The 27,442-nt window shown below is 41.1% G+C and overlaps 1 protein-coding gene across 1 annotated transcript in view; it reads right to left on the reverse strand.

Moving 5' to 3' along the window:
- The window catches only part of kcnq3 (potassium voltage-gated channel subfamily Q member 3), a 108,002-nt gene extending 80,954 nt beyond the window's left edge, over window positions 1–27,048 (reverse strand). The window contains exons 1-2 of the mRNA XM_020711392.2: window positions 26,371–27,048; window positions 25,640–26,062 (exon numbers count right to left, since the gene is read on the reverse strand). Coding sequence (XP_020567051.2) covers window positions 25,640–25,956 — 317 coding nt within the window. The 5' untranslated portion in view covers window positions 25,957–26,062; window positions 26,371–27,048. The remainder of the gene's footprint in view (window positions 1–25,639; window positions 26,063–26,370) is intronic.
- Between the last annotated feature and the right edge of the window lie 394 nt (window positions 27,049–27,442).

Genomic DNA, 27,442 nt, shown 5'->3' on the forward strand with positions numbered 1-27,442 from the left:
CCCTCACCGCTCCGGAGGAGGAAGAGGATTATCAGAGCGGGGGAATTATTTGAGCCGAGGAAGCAGCAGAATAATTATGGTCATCGTTATTTTTCAAGTTCAAAAACAGTTAAAGAAAGTTTTATTTGTACACTGAACAAAAATATAAACGCAACACTTTTGTTATTGCTCCCATTTTTTACAGTATGAACTCAAAGATGTGAAACATTTTCCACATACACAAAATAACCAGTTCTCTGAAATATTGTTCACAAATCTGTCTAAATCTGTGATAGTGAGCATTTCTCCTTTGCCAAGACAATCCATCCCACCTCACAGGTGTGCCATATCAAGATGCTGATTAGACAGCATGATTATTGCACAGGTGTGCCTTAGACTGGCCACAAGAAAAGGCCCCTCTGAAATCTTCAGTTTTGTTTTATTGAGGGGGTCAGGGGACTCAGACAACCAGTCAGTATCTGGTGTGACCACCATTTGCCTCATGAAGTGCAACACATCTCCTTCGCATAGAGATGATCTGGTTGTGTATTGTGGTCATGGGGTTATGGTGTGGGCAGGCAACTGTTATGGGCCAAGAACACAGGTGCATTTCATTGATGGCATTTTGAATGCACAGAGATACCGTGACGAGATCCTGGGGCCCATTGTTGTGCCGTACATCCAACAACATCACCCCATGTTGCAGCATGATAATGCACGGCCCCATGTTGCAAGGATCTGTACACAATTCTTGGAAGCTGAAAACATCCCAGTTCTTGCATGGCCAGCATACTCAGCGGACATGTCACCCATTGAGAATGTTTGGGATGTTCTGGATCGGCGTATACGGCAGCGTGTTCCAGTTCCTGCCAATATCCAGCAACTTCGCACAGCCATTGAAGAAGAGTGGACCAACATTCCACAGACCACAATAGACAACTTGATCAACTCTATGCGAAGGAGATGTGTCGCACCTCATGAGGCAAATGGTGGTCACCCCAGATACTGACTGGTTGTCTGAGTCCCCTGACCCCCTCAATAAAACAAAACTGAAGACTTCAGAGTGGCCTTTTCTTGTGGCCAGTCTAAGGCACACCTGTGCAATAATCATGCTGTCAAATCAGCATCTTGATATGGCACACCTGTGAGGTGGGATGGATTGTCTTGGCAAAGGAGAAATGCTCACTATCACAGATTTAGACAGATTTGTGAACAATATTTCAGAGAACTGGTTATTTTGTGTATGTGGAAAATGTTTCAGATCTTTGAGTTCATACCGTAACAAAATGGGAGCAATAACAAAAGTGTTGCGTTTATATTTTTGTTCAGTGTTTGTAAAAAGTCTTCTGATCAAAGCAGCTGCTCAAAAATGTAAAATTAATTATTTGGTTTTATGAGGAAAATATTTATTCAAAAACTGAGAGAAAAGAGAAGCTCCACTCTGACTCATCATCAGTTATCCATTAGTGACTGTAATGGATTTTGAACAGATTACAGCCATAAAAACCTGGAAAAGTGAAGCAACGTCTCATTAAACTGCTGTGCTTTTATTATACATCTTTTTATGACTTTGGCAGCAGAATCTGGTTGATGTGCTGCTTCACAGAAACGCCTCAGAAAAGATTCTAGAAAGTGTTTCATCTTTCTGAACTGCAAATGTCCTGATCCGACTCAGAATCTGCAGATTAACAATAAATGTGTGGACCATGTCTGAACACAGAGCTCACCTGAAATCACTCTTATTTCTGTTGCGCTGCTCTGGACTCCTTGTGCCACGGTGAACCACACGACAAGACCTTTTATTTTGGCAAATGCTTTTACCTCTTCCTGTCCTTTTCTCACTACTGACTCCTGCACTTTTAAATCTTCTCCTTTAACATATATCAATGCTTTGTGAACACTTAAAATAATGCACTCCTCAGTTTTATTTTTTTCATTTGATAGATTTATATGAATCCTGTACATTTATTTCGATATATCTATTTAAATTATGATATTTGTGATTTTATTGGCTCAATAAGCCTATTAAGAAGCTTCAGACTGCTGGTGAAAATATATAAATGAATAAATAAATAAAGTCCTTCTAGTTGATTAGTTGATAAGTTCATGCACACTTGAGCCCCCCGCCATGGAGTGCACAGATGATCTGTAGTGATGCGCAATATCGACATGCCAAAAATAATTGAAATTAGGAGTTGGTCGATAATAAATTGAAACTGTTGTTTTGCTTAATTGCAGGAATTCACATGGAGTCTGTCAATTTCAGAATTAAAGATGACCTTTTATGAAATTATCAGCAAATACTGAAGGTTATCAGTCCCTTTAAATACATGTTTACATTCAACAAAATGTCACGGGTTATGAGGATTGATTTATATTCCGACAGTAAAACCTAAAAACAAATGGATTCTTGAACATTTTCTATCGTGGCTCTTTGGCTATAAAGCATTGGATTGAAACCAACCCTGAGGAGTTCTGTCAAAGCCTGTTCAGGTGTCATCTACTAAGCCATAAACTGTGTTTTATTTGATGGATTGATGTTCCTATATGACACAAACCAGTACGAACCAAATGTTGCAGTCCCTCAAAAGACCACTGGAGGCTGCTGGCAAAAGAAGAAACTTCCCATTGGCTCCTAGGTTCAAGAGTCTAATTTAACAACAGTGGTTCCTCGTTATAGCACAGTTCAGCTTTCACAGACCTGTGAAAGTTTTGTACATTGCAGTTTTGTACATTTTCTTTTTCGATTAACAGCGTATTGTGTCCTGTGTCCTGATTGGCTGCTCACCTTGTTAATGTCGTCAGTGCCATGTCTACAGTACAGAATGTGTTTAGTCAAATCTACATGTTTGATCATGATCAGATTTTTATTTTCATTCTATAATACTTATTTTTAGATTTTCATACTTATTAAAGTCCAACTCTGATCCTTTTTTTAAATCCATTTTCAAAGTGTTCCTGTGGTCTTTTATTCTGATTATGATGTTTTTAGTCAATAAACAAAGACTTTTGTTGTTCTCTGGAACACATCTTCTGCAGAAACTGCAGTAATTCATTGGATGATTCCTTTTGGAGTTGTGGCTGTTGGCGTGGACCAAGTCGGCCCTCATTTCCCATGATCCCTTTGCTTACACTCTCTCCCGCCAGCTTACAGCCCCTAACACCCACTAACCTAACATTAGCAGAGCAGCAAAAATGCAGAGCAATATGAGAGCTATCCAGCAGTTCAGTTATGACCCAGATGTCAGCTCGGACAAGAAAAACAAAGTCGTACACGGATCTAGTTGTCTAAAAGTGGATGCATCAGAATGAAGTGGAGCAGGGAGCTTGATACCTGCCGATTGTAGTTTGTATGTAACAACTACAAACTTTTACAAAAAAAATTTTTTTCGATTCACAACGATTCAAATAAAGAAATGCTCAGAAAGGCAATCTTTATCTTCATTTTCTTAATATATGACCTCCATCAACAGAAAAATGATACAAGAATATGTTAAAAACACCAAAAACACAATTTTCCTTTGAGCAGGTCTTTAATAGGATTTAACTTTTGGGAACATGAGAAGGTTTGAGTTTAAAGAGTGTAAATTCAAATGGTCATCCTGTACCCAAAGCCTCACAGGAAAACAACAGAGCTGTCTGTAAACATGAACACCTCATTTCTTCATCGTTGCTGCTAAGTCGCTGGAGAAAGTGAGACACCTCATGCAGAGAGAGGAGTCTCGGAATCCAAGGATTTAAAAGTGATGCCTCATTAAGGTGCTAGGAAAGGGGCGGGGTCAGGGCGAGGTCGAGGGAGGCGGTGGAAGAAAAGGTTCCTGGTGCAAAATAAAGCATGAATAAATGATGAGAGCCCGCTTCACAGTGTGGCTAAGTGCTCAGCCATCTGCAGCGAGGTTCAGCTTAATGGAGCTCTTCCGTCAAATTCAACAAATCCGAGCGACGCAGACTTTTTTTTTTTTAAAGCATGAGAAGATGGGAAGTCAGCAGAGCAGCTAAAGAGGTGAGAATCACCAGTTTTCACTGAAGATTCAACGTCTTGCTAACATTGTATTTTTATCTGTTAAGGAAGATGCTGTGAATACGAGAGATTTCTAAGCCCCCTAGTTCTTCTGAATGAATGAGGACACGCCTCCATCATCACTTACACGCGTGAAGAAACACTCATTTCAGATTGTTTATAGAAACGTCAGAAAAAACCATCCTCTGCAGATCGTGAACTCAGTGAACTTTGTCCCAAACGGCCATGTTCTTCCAGAGGTGGAACATTATTTCCTTGACACCACTTCAGCATCACTCAAGAGTATCACTGAGGTTCAGAAATATAACTTCTCATCAGTCCAGAAGGATTTTTAATGCTTCAATCAGTTCACACATTAATCACCTTTAGGCATAAATAACTTGAATGGTTGCTGTGCAACATTACTATTGTAACATGAACTTTTTTTAAATCTTTAATTTTTTTTACACCTGGATTTCAAGTTTGAACTTCTCCTTTATATTAGACGCTAATGTCCTTATAGAATGTTTATAAAATGACAAAGAAATAAATAACAAATATAACAGCAGCATCCAACAGCAGTAATACAGGCTGCAGGTATAAGAATATCCATTTCCGCCAATAGCTGAAGAACCACAGTCTTTTTTTTATTTTTTTCCAAAAGTTTTAAGCTAAAGCGAAGAAAATTGAAAAGGATTCGTAGCTCAAAAAAGTGGGTGCAGTGTGACCCCGCCCTTTTTCTAATCAAGCTTGCTTCAATGATTCCACGATTTACAGATCGAACCACAATTCAAACTATATGATATCTTTGAATGGACGTTACATGGATGCGTTTGTATTGGATGTATGGAAATGAAAAATAATTTGTCACTTCACTGTTACACTCAAGGTTAACTTTAGTCAGACAAAAGAAACAACCACTCTAACCCTCACAAGCAGGCTTTTTATTCAACTTTAGCTCAGCCTTTGACATCCTCAACCCCTTAGTGAGGGGGACACTGCTAAAACATTGAGAAGACCAAGGAGGTGGTCATGGTCACGACAGTCCCACGTTGGCACCGGTACTTGTGTAGAGGAAGCTCCACATCCCTGAGGATCTAAACATAGACAGCCAACACAAACGCTGTGGTTATGAAAGCCCGGCAGAGACTTCACTTCCTGAGAGTCTTCAGAAGGACTGGAGGAGAAGCTGCTGCCTCCATCTACTGGCGTTCTCGCCCTCAGAGTGCTTTGCTGACAAAAGCAGCAGAAAAAATGGATCTGGAGATGATCGGGTCAGCCGAAAGGACAATTGGACACCAACGCCAGCTCTCGCTGCCTCCCCAGGACCGGAAAAAAAAACCAAGGCAAGCTCCCACCACCATCAGCACCCAGGTGGCCTTCAATTCCCCTTCTCTGAAGGAGCCTCAGAAATAAGACAAATAAACTAACCATTCCTTCCCATTGTACACCAGAGCATCCAACACCCATCTAGAACACAACACACACACACAATCAACATCACCAAACCACTAACTTCATTCCCACTCTTGAAATAACATCTGTTACTTCCTCAGGTTGCATTTCACTCTGCTGTCATCCACCACCTTCTATCTTTTAGTCATCTCGGTTTTTCCTCCATATTAAACTCTTTTTTACTGTATGATGGCTGCACGGTGGTGCAGTGGCTAACACACAGCAAAAGGCCCTGGTTCCTTGTTGAAATCCCAGTTAGGTCCTTTTTGTGTGGAGTTTGCATGTTCTCCCTATGCATGTGTGGGTCCAAAAACATGCTTCATAGGTTAATCTGTGACTCTGAATTGACCCTAGCTGTGAATGTGAGTGGTTGTGTGTCATTGTGACAGACCGGCAACCTCTTTGGAATGTTCCCCCCGTTAGGAGCTGGGTTAGCTCAAGCAACCCCGTGGTTTCTGAAGATGATGGACTTTATTGTATCTTTGATCCTTTATGTGGAAATGCATTCAGAATGTCACAAAAAAAAATTATTCCATAGACAGTAACGGTTTTTTAACCTTGGAACACTAACTGTCCATTGATATGAAGCCTACATTTTTATTTCTATGCCCCCCCCCATGTTTGTTCTTTATCCTGACGATCATTTTGCTTCACAGAAACACAGAAAAGACACTGCTGCAGTTCATGGAGGAGGATTTGTATTTTTTTGTTTTTTCCGTGGACGTCTCAGTGTAGCAAAGCAGAAAGCTGAGGAAACACAAACGCTCCAATCAGCCTCATCAACCGCTTTCAGAGCTTTGGTGGAGCCGGTTTAATGGCGCCTGGGTCAAACCACAGGCGGCCACTCCTACAAAAAGGATCCGGAGAGAAGAAGGCAGTGAAGTGCACAACAGCTCGGAGGAAGCCAGTGAATTCAAAGACGTGAACATGCGAGTACACTCGCTTTTGGGACCAGACTCCCTTTGTGGGACAAACAAGATTATCAGACTTTCATTTCCGGTTAAGAATTTGATTTAGACGTTAAGGTTAGCAGAGTCTGTGCTGAGATACCCAACATGGGTCTAAAAAAAAAAATAAAGATCCATAACAGGAGAAATCCAGAACATCATTATGTTTGATCAACCCACCTGACCTCAATCATAAAAGGACATTTATTTTTATAAATGTTCATTTGAAAAACCTGGACTCGACTTCAGACTTTCTCTTACGAAATAAAACTAAACAAAAGCTCCAAGAAGAAAAAATGTCCGGAAAAAAAAAACCTATATATTTTTCTTTCATCATTTCTGAAAGACTGTGCAGCACAATCACATTTTCATACAACAGACGCAGAGTATTTCAATATTTCCAAAACAAACTGTTCTGTTAGGACACAGAAATCCACAAGTTTGGTTCCGTTTTTGTCAGTGAAAACATCAGAGCACCTCCGGATAATGATTCCACTAACACTCCAACACTCTTGATTCAGAGGAAGCAGCTGCACACACTAATTAACTGCAGGTTTGCTGTGAGCGGCATGAAAAGCTCCATTAGAACAAAAGAAAACGCTTAGCAGCTCAGAGGTGCAGAGCTTAGAAGTTTGTGAAGGATGACATGCAGCCGAGAATCAGAAACGTGGACGTTTATGATCCTGCAAAGCGTCGATGTCATTCAGAGCTTCGCTTAAACGATGGAGAGCAGCGGAGGATGAGCAGAGCCGCCTCAGCTCATTACATCAGTGTGAGGAGACCGAAACCACAGTTAGAAAGCCCAACAATCTGCAATTACCGCCTAAAATGATTGTACAGATGGATTTGGTGTGAAAAATCTCTGCCCCCTAAATGTTATTAAACATTCATGCCCTTTAGATTTACAAAAATAAAAAAAACACATAATGTCAAGACAAAATGACAGAAATTACAAAAAAACAGAAGAAAAAAACTATTAGAAGAGCAAAGAGAAACAGGAATCCCATGGAGGTCATTCTTCAGGGTTTTATTGATGGAGTACAGAAATCATGGTTCCAGCGCCACACCATCACACCTCCACCACCATGCCTGAGTGTTGTCCTGATTTTCTTTTTTTCTAACTAGTTTGATCAGGTGTTTCTGTGTCTCATCAAGTCACAAAATGTAGAAACATCTCTTATTTCAGCAGCTTTGTATGTTGTTTATGAAGAGCCAAAAACGAATGCTGGAGCTGCAGGAACTTTTATTGGGAAAAATGATTCTGGTTTTCCTGATCTTTTTGACTCCGTTAGAAATGAAGCATTTCTACATGTGAAGCACATTTTTGTTCAAAAGGGTACAGCGTGACTCTGTCAGTACCAATAATTCTGTCATAAAAGCAGTAAAGTCAAAGTGCAAAAACCAAAAGAAAGTTGTCATCTTAGTGCAGGAGGAGTTTTTTTCCCCCATCACCATCAGTTTGCTCCTTTGGCTTCTTGACTTTGAGTTAAAGGCTTTTTTTTTGTGAGAGTGGCGCCTCCGCAAGGAGCCCAAAGCTAGGAGGAGATGACATTATGCTCCTCTGATGTCTGCCACCCGTCATAAAAGTGAGGCTGGTGAGTTTCCATGGCTTCTCATGCGGCTGCATTCTCTGTTCTGTAGACTCCACCGCCTCCTCCAACGCCAGTTAGATTTTCAAATGTGAAAGAGTTTTTAGAACAAACCGATTGCTTCCCTTAATGGCGCTTTAGGTGGTTTCTTTCTGCAAACATGATCTAATGAAGTCTGGAGTCACAGAGAGACTTTCTCCACAGGTCTGGCGCTTTAATGGACTCTGCGCTGCAGATCTGCCGGCCTTCGACTTATCACAGAGAGATAGGGGGGTTAATCAGGATGTTAATCAGAGGCTCCAGACAAAAACAGCAGCTTTAGGAGGAAAGATTCTTAATTTATTGCCAACAAAAAGCCTGCTGCTCCTCCAGCCATCAGATCAGGAACCCATTAGGAGGAAAGAACAGAAATCGGGAGATATTTTTCCGACCACCGGCGCCTGAAAACAACAGCGTCTCAGAAAAATATCAGGTGGACATCGAAATGTCTGAACGTATTTCTGTCTGATGGTAGTTTTGATAAAGTCCATTTTATTTGAAATCCTATGCAGATGGAAATCATATTTTTGGTGTTTTTAACATTTTCTCGCATTTTACTAACATGTATAAAGAAACTTCCATTTAAAATTGCATTTCTGAGTAATTCTTTACTCAAATCATTGTGAATAAGGAGCAGATGAAAAAATGCCATTGGAATCACTGCGTATGTGACATAGAAAATATGCTGGGCGAGCCACAAGCTCCCTGCTCCGCTTCATTCCATTCCAATGTGTCCAGGTGCAGACAAATAGATCCATGTACGTCCTCGTTTTCCTCGTCCAAAATGGCATCTGGCCCAGAACTGAGAGACTAGAAAGCTCCACTATTGCTCGCCATTTTTGTTGCACCAGTAATGTTTGGTTGACCTTGTGAGGGACCGTAAGTTAGCAGGAGAGCGTTCTCAGCAACGGAGAGGGGAAGTGGGGCGGGGTTGCTCCGCACCAACGGGTCCACCCTCAACTTGGAGGCAAAATTCTGATGATCTCCTGTCGCTCTGCAGAAACTATGTCCAAGAAAACAACAGGTTTTTTTGATTTTTTTTTAGCCAAAAAAGACAGCACAGTCATAATCACTGTATATTTTGGACCATACGTTGCTAAGAAGTAGAAGTCGGAGCACCAAAAAGTGCATCAATTTAAGTTGTACTTAAGTATAAGGTGGGATTTATCTTTTTTTGACAAAATACGGGAACAATAAAGGACATTTCATCTTGAAAGGCAAATCATAATAATAAATTAGACAACAACAACAGACTGAATTTATGCACGCTTCACTACCGGAAAACATTGACGCTTATTTAGCTTCATAAAACGGGGAATCTTGTATATCAGCACAGCATATGGAAACATTCTGCTGAGGCCAAACTATGCAAGAAAAAAATACAACTTAAACTCCAAAAAAATGGTAAAAGACCACTGAATATGCTATAAAATAGCTCAGAAGATGATCGGAGTGAGTCTTGGCGGATCGAACCCCGCTCTTCCCGGCCAGCTGTCGCCCCCAGAGCGCAGCTAGTCTGCAGCACACACACCCCCCCCAAGGGGATAGGTCAAAATGCGGAGAAGAATTTCCCCATTGCGCGATACATAAAGTATCAATTAACACAGTTAATCCTCATTTAGTTCATTCACTGTAAAGTAGCTGAATAACTTTGTTTATGCAACCTGTTATTCAAGTAAAAGGATTTTTAAGAGACTTTTCAAACACACATTGCTCCTTAAACTTTACTAAGAAAACACTTACAAACGGCTAAAACAAATAAACAATTTGGTTAAAAAACCATTACTAATAACCAAAAAGAAACGGTTCACAACAGGAAGTCAAATGCAAGAGTATAGTTTTGTTGAGGCTCACTGGATTGATTTCATACCATTTTTTCCTGAACATTTATGAATTATGAAAACCTTACAATGAACGTTGCTTTAATTCAGAGATTAATGGCCTCTGTGCGCCGAGAACCCGTGAAGTTTGACGTTTTAACCGCTGTGTTACAGGAAGTGGACGAGTGTGAAAATCGCTGATGCTGCAGATTCAGGTAGGGGTGAAATTCCATACGGTAATGATCCCCCCCCCCTCTGCTGTGCATTTAGCACACACACACTCGTATGTACAGGATCAAACCGGGCTGTGGTTTGGTGTTCAGGAGCTGAGGAGAGAAGGGGATTGTGGGAAAGCAGGGAGGGAGGGGGGTTCCCTTTACCAACAGCAGATCTTCTTTCTCCTCCAAGTAAGAACATCCTCCTCGGGGTCTGACTGCTCCACCTGCACTCATCGATCCCCATCCGTAGTTCAGGAATCAGACTGATGAAGAGGCGGCTGTAGCGGAAACCCGCCGGGTCGGGATTTGGCAGAAAAGAGAATCGTCCAGACAAAGATCAGTCTAAACATTATGAAGAGAACGTTCAGCTTTGATTGGCAAAAGTGAGTCTAGATGAGCGCAGCTGCTGAACATCACCTCTTCACTGAAGTACCAGGAAAAACAGAATGTTTAGGCCAGCAGGTCGTTCATCCCAAGTCTCTGATTTATCACCACTTTAGTGTTATGGATTTAGAAGTAAAGCTAGATTGATTATACAGTAAAAAGATCAGCCAAGTTCTGGGTAACTTTAAAGTTTTATATCATCTGTGCAGGAAAAGCAGGTGGATGTTCGTGCATGGAGGCAGACTGCATACAACACTTAGGAACAAGTACTGAACCTTGGTATGTGACGCATGTTTAGGAACACGCGTTTAGCATCTGGTGTTCAAACTGGACTGTCACTACCCGACACTAACGCTTGTCCTTACAGTCTGGTGTGAAATGTCGAAGCGGTGGAAATCTGGTGAATTCAGCTCAAAGCTTTTTCTTTCACAGCTCTGTTCCTTTACATCACGTGTCAAACTTAAGGCCCGGGGGCCAAATGTGGCCCGCCATGTCATTTTATGTGGCCCGCGAGAGCATAAAAGTTTTTAACTTCTTAAAAAAAAAAAAAAAAAAATGGTGTGTATTTATTTATATCTAGGGGGAAATAGACTTGAAATATCAGATTGGGCAACTAAACATTAGGACTTAAACACTGTCAATATAACCAAACCTGACAGGATCAAATTTGAAAGGATTAATGCTAGAGTAACAAGCAAACATATGTTTTCTATGCAACTGTAATTGCCCTACTGCCAGGTCAAATAGAATTGGTCTAGTTTTCCTCTTGGTTTGAACTTCCTTTTTTCCAGTTTCAAATGTGTCGTCGTGCCCCGTAGTGACACTGAAAGGGTTGGCGGCTTTTTTATTGTCTCCAATTCAACAGAATTAATCGTCGTGCCAAAAGCATCGCAAAACATAATACAGTACTTTGGGTGAATGATAGCTCCACAGAGACCCGCCTCGCTCCGAACAAAGCAGCAAATAGATCCGGTTTGAGGGAAAAAGTTTTGCTAAAGTTTAGTCCAATGTGTCACTACACAAGGACAATCCCAGATCACGTGTGCTAATGAAGCCGGTTGTTTACAGCCAGAACTGACAGAGTGCAACATTTCTGACTATTTTAACTCTGCTAAATGTAATCTGTGTAAAACTTCGAACTGTAAGAGACCATGAGGAAGACAGTTGGAATGTGGGAAAAAAGAGGATGCTGCCATTTTTGACTCAAGATAATGCCAGGAAATCTCTCTTTTTCTAAAAAGGAGGACATTTTCAGGAAAAACACACCTGTCAGTGGGAAAAAAAGCCAAAAGGCTGTTCAAGAGCTCATGATTGGACAATCAAACAACAACGCCACCATTTTTTATATAAATCATGGAGTTTTTAGATGAAAACAAAAATTTGCCCCCCACAAGTGATAAGAAAATTTGGAGTTAGTGTTCACATAGTTTGAGCTGCAACAGTGAAAAGAAAACGAAAACAACTGAAAATCATATTTAGACACTGAAGCACAATTGAAGGAAAACATGAATTAAAGAAAAAACAAACATTAACTGTTGAATAAATAAAAACTTAATTTTTAAGATACAAAATGACCAAAATTTATACAAATTAATGCAAAAACATAAAATACATTGGTAAGCAGAGCATGACTGCAGAGACGCTGCTTTGGCCTCCATCCAATGCTTCTCACCATGTGGTTTAGTTATATCGTAGGAAAGGGCGGCAGCGATCGGTAGCTGAGGCTGAGTGGGTGATCGCAGGTCGTCACCCCTCTGATCACCCAGCACCTTCAAATCCACTGCAGGAATCAAACCACAACTATAAAACTGAGTGATGCTACATCTTTGATACTCTGAAGCCACTGATTACGGTTTCCCAGCATCCATTGCTGCGGCCGTAAACCACGGCTGTGTCTTCTGAGACACAGGCGCTGAGAAATTATCGTTACGCGAGTGCTAAAGTGCAGCGGTGCTGCCGCAGTAAATCCCTGCGACGGAGAATAAACAGGAGGAATCTGCTCTCAAGGCTGTCCTGGCTTCAACTTTGTGAACGCAATCTGCACTCGTACGCCACTGAAAACCTTCGGCTAACAGTGACACACACAAAAAATGTATATTTGAGCTTAGATGTGAAATTTTCTTTTAAAAATTAGGTTTTAAATGTTGAAGCATTTACTAGAAACTGCAAAATCAGAAGTTTATTTCAAAAGCTTATTTAAAGAAGAAATAGAAATATCTTTATTTGTCATTGCACATGTACAACGAAATTACAGTGCAATTTTTCCGGTGGAATAAAAAGTCAAGTAAGAATAAAAAAACTAAAAACTGCGAAATAAGACAATATAAGAAAGATATGTTAAAAAAAAAATATACAACAAAATATAAAAAGGAAGTTACACCTTCTCCGGTTATTGCACGCTTCCCTAATAAATTAACTTTATCTAGCAGCGTTTAAGGCCACAATGGCTCTCGGATAGAAGCTGTTTTTTAATCTGTTTGTCCTTGTTTTAATTGTTCTGTATTTTCTGCCTGAAGGCAGCAGTTCAAACTGGGAATGTCCGGGGTGTGATGGATCCAGCAGAATGTTTTGAGCCTTTTTTAGGCAGCGGGAACTGTACAGTTCCTCCAGGGGTTGGAGATGGCAGCCAATGATCTTTTGGGCTCTATATTCAAATTCAAATTAATTTTATTTATAAAGCACCTTTCATGTCAAACAGACAGCTCAAGGTGCTTTCCATAAAAAAAAAAAAAACAAGAATACAATAAAAACAAACCCCACACATGTAGTAAAATAATAAATAAGCCCCTCAAAATAAAACACACAAAAACAAGCACAAGTAAAAGAGAAATGACAGAGCTTAAGAAAAGAGAACCCAGAAGGCGCCGTCCGCCCTGTCCTCCTGTTGGCCGGGGTGTCAGCATCTAAGCAACACAAGCACAACTCATCCCCAGCACCCCCCACCCCAGAGACCCCCAACCCCCAGGCCCAGAGCACCAAACGTGGGCGCACCAGGCCCGGCAGCCCGGGGAGTCGGAACCTCTAGGGCCCATTGACTCCATCACTTACCCACTGGCAGACCTCTCTGGGTCAGCCAGCACATGAGAGGTCATTATATAGATAAGGGATGACTTCAACCATAAATGGTCTCACTATTTTAAACACACAGGTCAATAACATGTCCAGCTGTAGAAACCAGAAATGACCTCAACTCTCTGTATTTGTAATGTTGTATCCATTTATGTAAGTATAAGGGATAATTGTCAGATATGGCATCTATTTCTCCTTTAGGTTTTGCTAGTTTGTTTTTTTTGGAATTTCTTTTCTTTTTTTCTTTTTTGTTTTGTTTGTTTGGATGATATGTAATTTGGTCTTTAAAATTAATAAAGTTTAAGTCATAAAGAAAAGTTTATTTAAAAACAGTGTTTTGTCATTTATTACAAAAATGTGAAATTTAATACAAAAGTTTACATTTAAAAAGTATATCAACAGACCGCAAAGTGTTGTTTTCTAGGACATAGTTTCTGCAGAGCGGCGGAAAGTCATTGAAATTTACGTCTGAGTCGTTGGCGGGACCGTTGCAGCGAAGCAACACCGCCCCACTTCCACTCGCCGTTGCTGAAAGCTCTCTGTTCACATGCTCTCCAGCTGGCTTACAGCCCGTGAGACCCACAACCTAACGTTACTGGTGCAAGAAAATGGCGAGCAATATTGCAGCTATATTACAGTGAGTGAAATGAGTATTTGTAAGAAAACATTAAAAACAAATATTTTTTTTTCGAATAAAATGGATGCAAAACCTTCGTTTAACAAGCTGCCCTGCTTTTTTGAAAACCACCCAATGATAAATCAAAGTTTAACTGAGCGTTAAATAGATTTTTCATACTGTATCTAGAAGGTACAAACATTAATCTTCTTTCTTCTTTCACTTTCGGCTTCTCCCATCAGGGGTCGCCACAGCGAAACAACCCTCCCTCGAGGATGAGTCGCATGGTAAACTTGGCAATGTTTTACGCATGTTTGACGCAACCCTCTCAATCCAACCGGGCTTGGGACCAAGATCCAAACATTAATAAATCAATTAATCAAATATTCAAGGCTCGCACCTGAAAATTGAGGTTTTGCCGCAGAGACTGAAGGAAAATTGAACCTAAAGGCATCGTTCATTGCTGCTGCAGCCCCAGGCGACCAACCCCAGGGGAAGTCTGAGCCTCCGGCTACAAGAGGAGGACGAGTGAAAACCCACTCAGAAGAACAGAAATGTTCATGAAAAGAATAGAGACGGCGAGCAGGAGCAACTCGGTTTGAGTTCTAAAAGAGCCATGCAGGAGGAGGATGCTGACTGGAGGAACAAACGTGGACCCTCACATTCTAGCCCCATCCTTCACCTGATCAGTCAGAGCCATCATGAGCTTCCTCTTCCCTAATTAGACATCCATTACAGGAGAATACTGGTAATGAATGAGCGCCTGCCCATTCCTACAGAGACCTCCATTACAGCTCTGATAAGCTCTGAGCTCATAATGGAGACAGGGAGGCCATGTCACGGCCCATAATGCATCTTCCTGGTGTGAAGCACAAACTTGGACTCGCTCTTTAGGGTCTTCAGCAGGGAAATACCTTCATTTGTGTCATCTGTGACCTTCTGATCCATATTTATGAACGTCATTCTTCCTACAGTGGAAGTGCTTTCAGACAGCTGCTCGTTTCCCCGCTTTTCATCAGGACAGAAAAAAAAAAAAAAAAAAACAGAAGCCCCAGCAGACCAGGAACTCCCAGAAACCTCTTCTGCTCATCACTTTCTGAAACAAAGACATGAGCAGCTAGTTGGCCAAAGCATTTGTGGTTTTATCTTGGACTGTGGCTAACAGCAGTATAAAGCACTCATTAAGAATTATTCTGCATCTACATCCATAATAAACACATTTGGGAAATGTCGTAGACGTATTAGAGAGAAGTATCCAGTAGCATTTGCTTAGCAACAAGTCAACATTAAATGGTCTTAACCATGAATGTCAAGCACAGTACATCAGAAAATGACAGAATTTTTTTTTTTTTCTGGAATTAAGATGGAGTTTCTTTTTACCCTTTGGTTAAATCCCCTGCAATATCATTTTTTTTTAACAATATAGATACTTTAAACTAATATACGGCGGATGAAAATGTTAACAATGTTAGTTAAGATGTAAAAATATTAACATGAGTGTTCAAGAAAAAAAGCCCCTTATTTACCCACTGTCTCAAATTTGATGCACACATTTTTAAAGATGATGTAACTGAATTTTAAAAATTAATTGTGAACCAATTTTAAAATTTTTCAACATAGCACAAATGAATAACAATAGATAAGTTATCTCCATAAATTTTAAAAATTAGCTGAATTTTTTCCTGCCAAACGTGCTTTTGACATTGGAGGCAGCCCTTCCACTGCCCCTAGTGGAGTGATGGCAAACCACAGGGCAAAAAACAAGTTTTATACAATGGGTTAATAAAAGAAATTTGGATTATGATTATGAAACAGGGGTCTCAGAAATGTGTATGTGAAATTATAATATTATGGGTAGATGGAGGAGGTGTTCTGGGCGTGTCCCACTAGGTGGAGACCCCGGGAAAGACCCAGGACACACTGGAGACACTACGTCTCTCTGCTGGCCTGGGAACGCCTCGGGGCCCCCCCAAAGGGCTGGAGGAAGTGGCCGGGGTGAGGGAAGTCAGGGCATCTTTGCTTAGACCGCTGTCCCCGCGACCCGGTCCCGGATAAGCGGAGGAAGATGGATGGATATAGCATGCTCAATGAAAACAAAACATTTAGTTTTTAGCATCTTTGGGCACATTGGTGTTTGTAGAAAATGTTTCAGACATTTTAGTTCATCTCATGACAAATGGGAGAAAAAGCGCATGAATATAAATGAAATTATTTTTTGTTAAGTGTGGGTGTAGCCAGCGACATCGCTCGTTTTAAAGTTTTAAAATATATAATTCTACAAGTTTAAAAACTGATGAATAGAATTTATTGAAACACTTGTTTCAGATTAAACTCATCTTAAAGCAATCATAATAAAAAGGTCATTTACATATAAACAAAAGGGTTATGAAGAATAAATATGGCTATATCAAGTCGACAGTTTTATTAAAATTCACCAACAGGTTTCTTATGGAGTGTTTGGCAATCTGCCCAGACAGAATAGTTGTCAAACCTTAGAGATGAAGCACCGACCAACCTAAGACGTCACTGACAGCCACCATAAATTATTTTTTCCCCCAGTTTTTTGTAGAACAGCGGTTTCCAAAGAAAACATCTTAATTGGACATTAAAAATTTCTATTCCTTTTCATCCCTGAGATTTGGTTCCAATGGATCAGCAGAGATGAAGAGCAGAACATTAACTGTCCTGAGCTTTTACAGCCACTCTTCCATGAAAACATGCCAACTTGAATCTCAATACGTCTACAGAAATGTGATTTCTCTCACTTCTTGGCTTTGACACGTGACTGCATAGCGAGTCCGGGACAGACCCGGACGTTTCATCTCCGCTCTGCAGAAACTGAACTCCTCTCCCAGCAGTACAACGTTTGAGGCAAATGAATGTCATTACGCTAAATGACCACAACCACAGAGTCCATTAGGGAGCCTGAAAGTGATTGCTCCACTGGTACATATAAACAGGCTGTTGTGATAAAACTGCATCACATTCCTATGAATGAGTCAGAAGCTGGAAAGAAATCTCATTTGATTAGGTCAGAGTAGTTAATGCGCTCCTGTGACAGACTGGCAACTCGTCCAGGGAGTACCTCAATTAGCTGGGATAGGCTCCAGCAACCCCATGACCCAAAAGTGATTAAAGCAAGTTTGAAAGATAGATGGATGAACTAAAAACCTGTTGAGATCTACCTTAACCTTACAAAGAAATTATGAGATTGCAATGAAAACTCTCCAATCGGTCCAAAACGGAGAGCTTTGCCGCTGATTTCCAAGAAGGAAACCTGAGAACTTTCTTTAAAGTGCAACAGGTTTTTGTTTATTGAGGAATAACATCAGCATAACCTTTCAGACTCAAACAAACGGATCAATACATATTTTTTAATGGAAGCAATAAATGCACTGAAATGAGGGTCTAATATATGTTGTGAAGGGTATTGATGGGGTGCTAATGAACTTTGGGTAGATTTGTTCTTCCTGTAACATGAGAAGCTGCAGAAAAGTGATGGAGAACGTTCACCGATGTTTCTGCAAAGATCATGCAGGAACTCGCGATCAATACGCTTTGTATCCGTCTGCATCCCATCATTTCTGAAAACGCAGCCAGAGTCTGCTCAGGCAGCCATGACAGAAATCAATCCAGCAAAGCTTCAAAGTGACTTCCTGTCTGTCAGCCAAAGATAATTTCCTACTGAAGCTCGGCGGCTGTGATTTTTCTTAACGTAAGCTCCCACATCCAGCGTTTACACGTAGAAAAACAACATCCATCATTGAAAAGCACAGATGCTTCTTTATGGTTTGGATCAAAGGACTAGAAGCTGAGAAAGGAAGGACATCTGTCAACATCTACACTGTCTAACCAGCCATGCATTTCTCTTTAAACTGAAGCTAATTTACTGAAGCGCATTCAAAACTACAGGGAAAAAGAAACAAAAACAGGTTTTACACTCTGCAAAGGTCAACGAAAAAGACAAGTTATTAATAACTTATTTCAAAACAGAAAGTAAAAAGAAAAAAAAATGAGATTGGTGAGCCTGGATCCCAGAACAGCAAGATCCAGCAACAGCGGGGTTCACAGAAGGTGGAGGTAGAAACCACAGCTTTTAAAGCCTTAGTTGCATGCACCCGAACAGGGGTGGAGCCATACAGGTGTCGTGTGTTTTCAGGTTGTCCGGGCCCGTGGAGGGTCACAGAGAACAGCATGTGCAATATTAAAGAGAGAAAAGTTCACTTAAGGACTCTACAGAACTTGGAGCGTACCATTGCTGTGTGTGTGGTAAATGTATCGTAAAGGTTTTTGAAACCTAGCTCCTTACTGACACCACGTCAATGCCCCACGCATGTGTGCACGTGATACACAATTGCCTATAGGATGGGTGAACACACAGGATGGGTCAGGGTTAACCCTCTGTCTAAGGCTACACACATGGAGCGCACACTTATCACACGAATATCACCAACTGGATCCTTGCACAGTCCACAGGATTTGGGGGGGTTGAAAAATCCGTACGACACGCCTGCATCCCACCAACTTCACCCTACCTTAAGTGTTGTTTAAGGGTTCACTACAACCTGTTGCTCACAGCATGCACATGGATAAAAATGTGCTCCAACATTTTTTCTCTACGGGTTCAGAGTGCTCTATAACGGGGCACCAGCCTGCCCCTTTAGAGGTTCAGAGCCCTTATCACGATGTAAAGCTGAAGGCTGAGGTTCGGCATTGTCCTGCTGAAACACGCACGGCCTTCCTGGAAGCAGTTGTTGCTCTGAAACCTTTAAAGACCTTTCAGCATTCATGCAGAAACAAGCAGCTGTCTACACTGTGGTCTACCCCTTATTTGGCACACAGGACCAGACGCCCATAATATCCAACAAGAACATCCCATTTGGACCAGTCTAAAAACCGAACCTTCTCACTTTAAAATGGGTAAGTTTGAGTGACTCTGGCTTCATAGGATCCCACGTTTAAATATGGCTTCCTTTCTGATTTGAGCAGCTTAGGTTTCATATGCTGACGTTTCTGGAAGTACTGGAAGTAACTCTCAACCATTCAGTTACATAACTGCTCAAATCAGAGAGGTGGTCTCCCCTGAGAAGCAGAGAACATCAGGCTACATACTGAGGTGTTCAGAGCGGTTCCTGACGCACAAAGTTTTCCTCAGTGTCTCTTTGGATGATGTTTGAAAACGTGTTTTAGGAACTGAAATGGAGTCAGTTGGTAAGTAAAAGGGTAATTTAAGAGTGTAAAGGTGTTTAATTAGGACAAAAATATTGAGTTTTCTTATTTGAAAATCTTTGTTTTCATTTAATACAAATCTTATTTTTCACTCCAGCAGGTTTTTAGTAGAGCAAATCTGTTATATCTTACTTTATATGTGTTTACATTAATAAAGTCAATGTTGTTTCTTCAAATAAATGTTCATCTGCTTTTTGTTTGGATGAAATCTGATTTTTTTTTCTAAGAAAAAGGAGAAAATCTCTGGAGATCAAAGATGACGTGATTGTGTTGCATTCTGGGAAGTGGCTGTGCTGTCATGCTTGTGCTGATGGCAGGAAGAGACGGAGGATCACCGACAATCTGCCATAAAAACTGCTGAAACATCTTTCTCTCCCTCTGCTTTCATGCGTGCTGGCTCGGCCCGCCTCCCAGTCTCCACTTGAGATCTGATTTCTCTTCCCTGCGTTGTTATGGAAACCAGAATTTGGGTAATACAGTGCTTCAGTAGTGTTATGCTAGCAGCAGTTTTCATGCTGTGACCTGAAAATCCCACACAGCAGAAGTATCATGACCAAACAGAAAAGCCTAACTTAGAAATGCTGAAGAAAAACAGGAACCAGAACCAGGATGAAACCCGTGACGAATTTGTTTAAGTTTAGAAATCACAATCTGAGTTTTGATTTACTTTGATATTGAGCGCTGTTTACCACGTTTCTAAAAGAATCTGAGACCTGAAGCTTAAGAGTTATAAAACTTAATAGACATTTACATTTACATTACAAAAGCTGCTGTCAATGCAAATCAATGAGTCAATGAATCAATGAGTTTAAGACCCAACATTAACACCGTCTGGACCAGGGCTGCATGGGTCACTTCGATTAATCAATCTGCATCGATCCAAGCTTAATAAATGAATAGTCAATCCATAAAAGTTTAGATCGATCATTTACGCCTTTCCTTTTCCAGTGACCTCATGCATAACAGCAGTAGAGGCAGCAGAGGCAGAACATAATGAGCTGCACATTTACTCCTTTTAAGAAATAATGTAACACTGTATGGTGTTAAAAATATCACTGGCTTTTATTTTTACTAAGAAATTTAACAGTACGTGAGTGAACTGTATCAGATTAATATGAATTTCTTCAACACATACCTAGATTATTACTGCATTTCTATATGAATATGTCCAAATGTGTAAACCCTGTAAATTCAAAATTGAATCAAAAGAGTCATGAAGGAAGTCAATCCAGGCTCTGGTGAATTGAACCAAATCTTGAAATTATTGGTGATACCCAGCCCTAGTCTGGACCCATAAGCATCATTTGAGGGAAGGTTCTCTCAAAATAAAAAGCACCTGAGAGATGGGTGTGTTGTGCTTAACAATTTGTGTGAAGTACCAAGGGATTTCCATCCAGAAGCTCTGAACATTGGGGCAGCTCCAACACATGTAATCTATAGTGTCCAATATATTCTGTTTAGAATCTGTTTAGTATTTTATTTTTTAATTAAATTGTACCTACCTACCTACCTACCTACCTACATACATAATTTTATTTTTTATTCTAGCCCATTCTAAATCTGTAAAATGTGCATTAAGATCTTTTTCCCCATGTCAACTTGAGGTATGAAGGCTCCTTATCAGATCTCCTGAGAAGCAGTGAGTATAAGTTGAAGCCTTATAGCCTTTGCCAAAGACCTTTATGGCAGACGTGAACTAGTCTATAACCTCAAGAGGGGAGGTTGGTGGGGTAGAAACATTCGCTGCTGGGGAGCAGAAAGAAACAGCGCCGTCTTTTTCTCACTTGACTGAAAGTAGATTCTTCCATCAGCGACTTCTCCTCAGGAAGCATCGGATCTCACCGAACTCCACAAAGGAGCCGAAACGAGTCAGAGTCATCCGGATGATAATGAAACCCCCCCGCAGGCTGGGAAGTGTCGGCTTTAGTTCAATTATCGGTGTTATCGGTGAAGGTGGCAGCAGAGCTGTGAGAGTGACGACGCCTGCCTGCAGATGCTCACCTGTGGAGCCGTGAGCCAGCATGTTCTGACACAACAAACAACAGCTTAGGTCACTGCCGCTCCTTGGGCCGCTTTCCTCATGCTTCACTCTCGTGCACGCATGACAATGAGGTTCATCTGCTGCAGAACGGCATAAACTCCTCCCCTGCGGAAGGGCCTTTGAGCAAGACCCCTAGTGAGCTGCAGTTTAAAGCGGCAGCTGTGTACGTTTAGGTTTGAGAGTGAAGGATGGATGTTTGCTTGATGCTGCTCTGATGTTCCAACAGCTGCAGAAGAGAACTGCTGACTTGAAGGACATCCAGCATGTTGGAATTTTTTTGTGATTTCATCAGAGCCGGAGGAGTCGGGTGATAAACACATAGAGCCTTTTTTGTTTACTTTATGGGAAAAATGATAAAGCTATTTATTGGTTTTGCTCTCTGAGCATAGAAAATAACTTCAGGCTGTGCAAAAACAAGAAAAAAAAACATATTCTTTGTGTAAACAGACACCACTACTTAAAAAATATGTTGCGAAACCCGCTGTGGGTACCGGATGTTCTCGGGGTCCTTCGGGGTCCTTCGACCAATGATGACGTCACACTATTTGATTGGCTGTAAGTTGCCACGACCAATGAGTTAACGTCGCTAAGTTTTTTTTAAAACTTTATTGACAATTGCGGTATCATACATTAAATAACGAACAATAACAATGTAATCAATATTACCTCGAAGATCAGTCACCATTGCCAAACATAACACATTAACATAGAAAATAAAGAATAGAGGGGGAAAAAATAAACAATGAACATAACACACAAATAAATAAAAACATAAGTAAAATAAAATAAAGGAACATAGAACCAATCTAAATAGTCTAATACCAGTTAGGGGCACTCGTGAAGTTTGTATTTCTGAACAAAACGAAGCAATTTCAAGCCATTCTTTTTCATATAATGAAGTGATTGAAAGTCAAAACAGAGCTCTTTATGAAATGTTATAAAAAGTGGTTTGGTCTTCAAAAATTTATTTTTGTGCATATAAACTTTCCTTGCAATATCAGGATATTAAGAACTGTATTTTCTGGTCTATATGATACCACACCGAATAGAACGTTTTTTGAGTGTAAATAAAATGGCATTGCAATTTTGGAAGAATACCAGAAGCAGAACGCATCCCAGAATGTTTTTATAATTCCACAGTTAAAGAATGTGCACTGCAGTTGTGACTTGACCTCACCAAGATGGCGGTGCTCTCCTCCCATGAGGAACCATGTGATGTCTCCTCTAGTGATATAACTCATTGGAAGGACCCTGAAGGACCCCGAGAACATCCGGTGGCCCGAGTCGATCCGGTACGCACACCGCCAATCATGTCATGATAATGCCCCATTCACACCAATGGTAAGTGAAAAAAAGAAGTTAAAAAAAAGTATATAACAGGAGAAGTTTACTATTTAAGTTTAGAAAAAGATGAAAATTTGATGTTTATTCCTCGATAAAGGGTTTTCACATCGTTAAAAAAATAAAATAAAAAAAAACAGGCTATTCAGGGTGTTACTTTACAGGCTTCAAAGGTTTAGAGAAGTGGCCCCCCAACCCCCCTGGGCGGCGTTGGTACCGTCCGTGGAGAAGTTAATACTGGGCAGCAGAGTAAAAAAGAAGAACAAAAACAAAAAAACACAAGCTTTATATTTTTTGCCTTTTATTTATAATTTTATTTTAAAAGCCATTTTATTTTGGAAAACTACTGGATTCTCCACCACACCCGACTCATTCTTGTTACGTGTCAAGTCACTCGGTCCGGTGTTGGAAATACATCCACCACTTTCTGAAAGCGGCTGACCACTAAACTGAAACCACCAAGCTAGCAAAGTTAACAAACAACAAATGAATTTGAAAAGTTTACTTTCGCAGAAAAAAGCTAATGAGGAAACAGAGAAAAGCCTTTGACTTCGAAATAAAAGAGCTGCAATTAACAGACAAAAACCAGAAGGCTTTACTCCAAATATGGATTTATTGCTACAGTTTTTCCCAAACATAATAATATTAATACACAATCTTTAGGAGCCGGATCTCTAATATTAGGAGGTCATTTCCAATAAAGTTTTTCAACAGTGGACTTCAGTTTTTTATTACATATAGAAAATAAAAGATTTCTAGTGACCGTTTTTGCTAATGTGCTGAATCTGCGCTTTTATCATAATCAATGGCAAAATGCAAAACCTATCTGCAAATTTTTGGATTTTTAGTTTTTACAATAAATGTTGAAAACAAGGATAACTCCACATGTTTAGTGAATCAGCAAGAAAAACCTGCCTTTTGTTATTATATGAAAGGTCACAATACAAAGATCTCCTGTCAGCATTAACTAGAATAATTCAAATGTTTCCTGAAAAAATGGATTTCTTTTGTATATTTGCATGTACTCACAGTTGAAAGAGGCTTGGTGCAAAATGTCAAAGTGTAAATCTGGTGAGTCTTGCTCCAGGCTTTTTCTTTCACTGCTCTGTTCTGATACATGAAAGACTTGATGTGATAGAATTCCAGCCGGGCGCAAACCGCAATTTTTCATTTCTCCTCCAGAGAAATAAAAAGGATGCTATTCAGACCTTACTCCAAAATCCGAGTCCCGGATTGGTCAACTGGTTTAACCTTTAACCCGCGCTCAGTTGCTGAAGGCTTTGGATGCAGAGCCCGAAAACGGACTTAAAAACTTGCGAAGCGACGAGTGAATGCAAGAGTTTCAAACATGGAAGCCTGAAAAACGTGTTTACATAGACTTTTCATTGAAAGTGGCTGCTTGAACAAAATCTAGATCACATTCAATGGTTCCTACGCGAAATCTAGAGTGCAAAAATAGTTGAAATCAGCTGCAGGTGCCTTACAGAGGATGAAGATAAAACTTTACCCTCAAGGGAAACTGGAAACTAAAAAAGTACATTCATATACAGGCAGAAAATACTCTGACATCCAACCGGTCCGTGGCCTGAAACAGGTTGGAGACCACTGGTTCAAAGTACTAGAATACATCCAATCATCAGTAATCCTGACTGAAGCACACAGTTGGTTCAGTTGGTTCCAACACTAAAGTCTGCTGTCTTTGGAGATCCCTGAAGGAAAACTGTTAAAAGTGCCACAACGGTAAATTTATATTTATACTCGGCTGTTTCCTGATAATTACAGACTTAAATAATCTGCCTGATAGTCAATTCTGCCAAACTGAGGTTTCCACCATCAGCTACAGAGAATTTCAGCATCGTGGAGTTCAAACACAGAGGAGGTCAAACTGAATCAGACGGCGTCACCATTACTCATCACATTCTCGTTTGGATCAAAAGTAAAAAAACAACTAAAATGTCAGAACATTCAGCAAATCAAAGAGGAAAACAATGGGAAGACTTTTTCCTCAGTTGATTCATCTACATTACATTTCAACCTAAAGGATGAAGTATGTGGAAATGAGTAAAATCCCAATTAAAAGCCTAAAATTGTTTAATTGGGATTTTAATCCAGGAAAACTCAGAACTGCTTTTGAACATCGCCAACAACAAAAGAACATCTTTGGGACAGTGTCTACAAACAAACTCAACTTGTTGTGATGATGAGTTTTCACATCTAAAAAATAGAAAACCAGCAACGCAGGACGACAAGTTTCAGCCTGAAAAGAGATCAGCGGCTTTGTGGACCGTCATTCTACTCGGATCTCGTTCAAAAAACCCCATCAAGCCAAGATTGGTGAGGCTGACCGCAGGCTGAGCTGCTTTCCTCCCAAACATCAGAAGGAAGCAGCCCTTTCTGCCTTCAACAGCCCACAATAAAGAGGTTCATGAGCCCAAAAGGTGCTGAACAGTATGACCAGAATCCGGTTTCACAGATTGTAGCAGGAGTTTTTTCAGACATCCAACAAAACGCCACAACAGCTCAGAATGCATCAGGCGGGTAAACATCAACTTCCTAAAACTTATGGGAAATGTAAAGAAAACTGCTGTCATTTTATTTTTTACACCAAACTGATCTGAACTGATTCTCCTCCAGGTTTAGATTGTTCCTCTGGAGCTTCACCTGTAATTTCTCCTCCTTTAGGAACATTTTTTATCTCAGATTTTCATTTTTCCACACTTTGCTGAGGTTACATCTACAGGATGCACCTTCTATCTACTTCGAGTCCAGATTTTCTTCATCTGTGACTGACAGCCTGAGAAGCGCTGAGTCAGCTCTTCAAACCAAAGCGTGAGTCAGCACAAGTCACAGATTCAGGACCACACTGGTCTTATGTAAGCGCGTGTAAACTTTCAGAACAGCTGGGTACTCACACGAACGCGTGGTACAGCAGCGCCCACCCTCTCGGCCGCTCCAGCGCGTCATAGATCAGGTTCTGGATCTTCCTCTTGCGGATGTTATTCCTCTTAACGGGCCGGGTGTAGCTCAGGGGGGTCCTGGCCAGCAGCCCGATGCCGATACCCGGACCCCCCCTCCTGCAGTCCTCCCGGCCCGGCCCCACCAGCAGCTGGGTGCCATCCTTGTCCGCGCCGCCGCCGATGCTCTGGTCCAGCGGGTCCCCGGGCGGAGCGCCGGGGTTCTTCTTCTGTTCCTCCGAGCCGCTAGCGACGGTCCTGGACCGGAGCCCCATGGTCAGTGCTGGATGCCCGGGGGGGGCCGCATGCCATGATCCGGGCGCTGGTGTCCGTGCTCAGCCGCGGGTCATGTGGGGATGCGGTGCGCGCTCAGCAGTCTGACTGGGAGACACAGATGGCGGTTCGGTTCCGTCATACAGAAGAAAAAAAAAAAAAAAACAACAACAACAAAAAAACACAACTGTGCGTAAAACCTGCTCCAACACGCGCTCATGCACGCACGCGCAGTGCGGGGAAAAGTGCTACAGTATTACAGGAGCATCAGAGGCACGAGCACACCTGACGCGCGCAGCCAATTAACGCAACAATTACCTACTTCCACAGCACACGCGCACGAGCGCGCATTCGCAAAGCAGAGAAACACAAAGACCCACTGACGGACCCAAGAAAATAGGAGCGGCGAGCCTCACCAGCCGCGGATTCCGGGCATGGCGCGTGTCTCCGGGACTGCCGGCCTCCATCCACCCGCGGAGGAGAATGAGGGTGGAGACGGCGTGGAGGAGGAAGAGCCGAGCTGCTGCGAGCGGAGGAGGAGGAGGAGGAGAAGCAGGTCTGTTTGTGGAAAATGAGGAAGAGGAGCAGCGCAAGATCTGGCCAGCACCAGCGCTGACGTTACGTGCGCGCCCGTGTGCGCGAGCACGGCCTACACCTTGATGTATTCAGGGAGGAGAGCACGCATGTCAGCCAGCGAGAGGAGTTCTGATGCAGTCACGCGCGCAACTGCGATGTAAACATCTGTGGGTGGACCGTTCGTTAAATAATAAAATAATATAATAATATTATAAAAATATCTGTTTAAAAAATACCCAGAGAGAGTTTGTAAACAAAGCGTAAGGATATGAAGCTGTCTGAATGTCTGTCTTTGGTCAAGAACCTTTTGTTTTGACAGATTTATGGTTTCCATCATTGAGGTTGACAATGAAAGTAAAATAATCTCACTTAGTTGCAATCTGTCTTCATCCACTAGACGGCAACAGTGAGTATTAATTGTGACTTAACTGGCATAGATTTACAACAAAAAAGAAAGAGGGCAAAAAAAATACTAATAATTTAATATTAAAACAATTCAAATTCAAAAAACAATTCAAATTGTTGTGAATCAGGAGCAGATGAAAATGTAGTTTGAAAAAGATTGTATTTGTGATAGAGAAAATACCATGACTGGGCCACAAGCTCCCTGCTCTGCTCCATTCTGATGTATCCACTTGCAGACAAATAGATCTGTAAACATCTGGACTGGCATCTGGCTCTAAACTGCTAAACTGTATAGCTCCCAGTGACATGCAGTCATGGGGAGGCAAAATATAGCTTCAAAAATGCATACATAAGATCAATATACTATTTATTTATTAATTAATATTTTTATTTAATATTTAGAGTTTCTTTTTAGATATATCAATTCTATGATTACTTTTTTGTGGGATTTCAACTTTCTTTGGTTTAAAAAATAGAGAAGAATTTACGAATTTCCTGTTTAAAAAC

This window comes from Oryzias latipes, chromosome 17, assembly GCF_002234675.1.
Source record: "Oryzias latipes chromosome 17, ASM223467v1".
In the NCBI taxonomy this organism is placed as follows: domain Eukaryota; kingdom Metazoa; phylum Chordata; class Actinopteri; order Beloniformes; family Adrianichthyidae; genus Oryzias; species Oryzias latipes.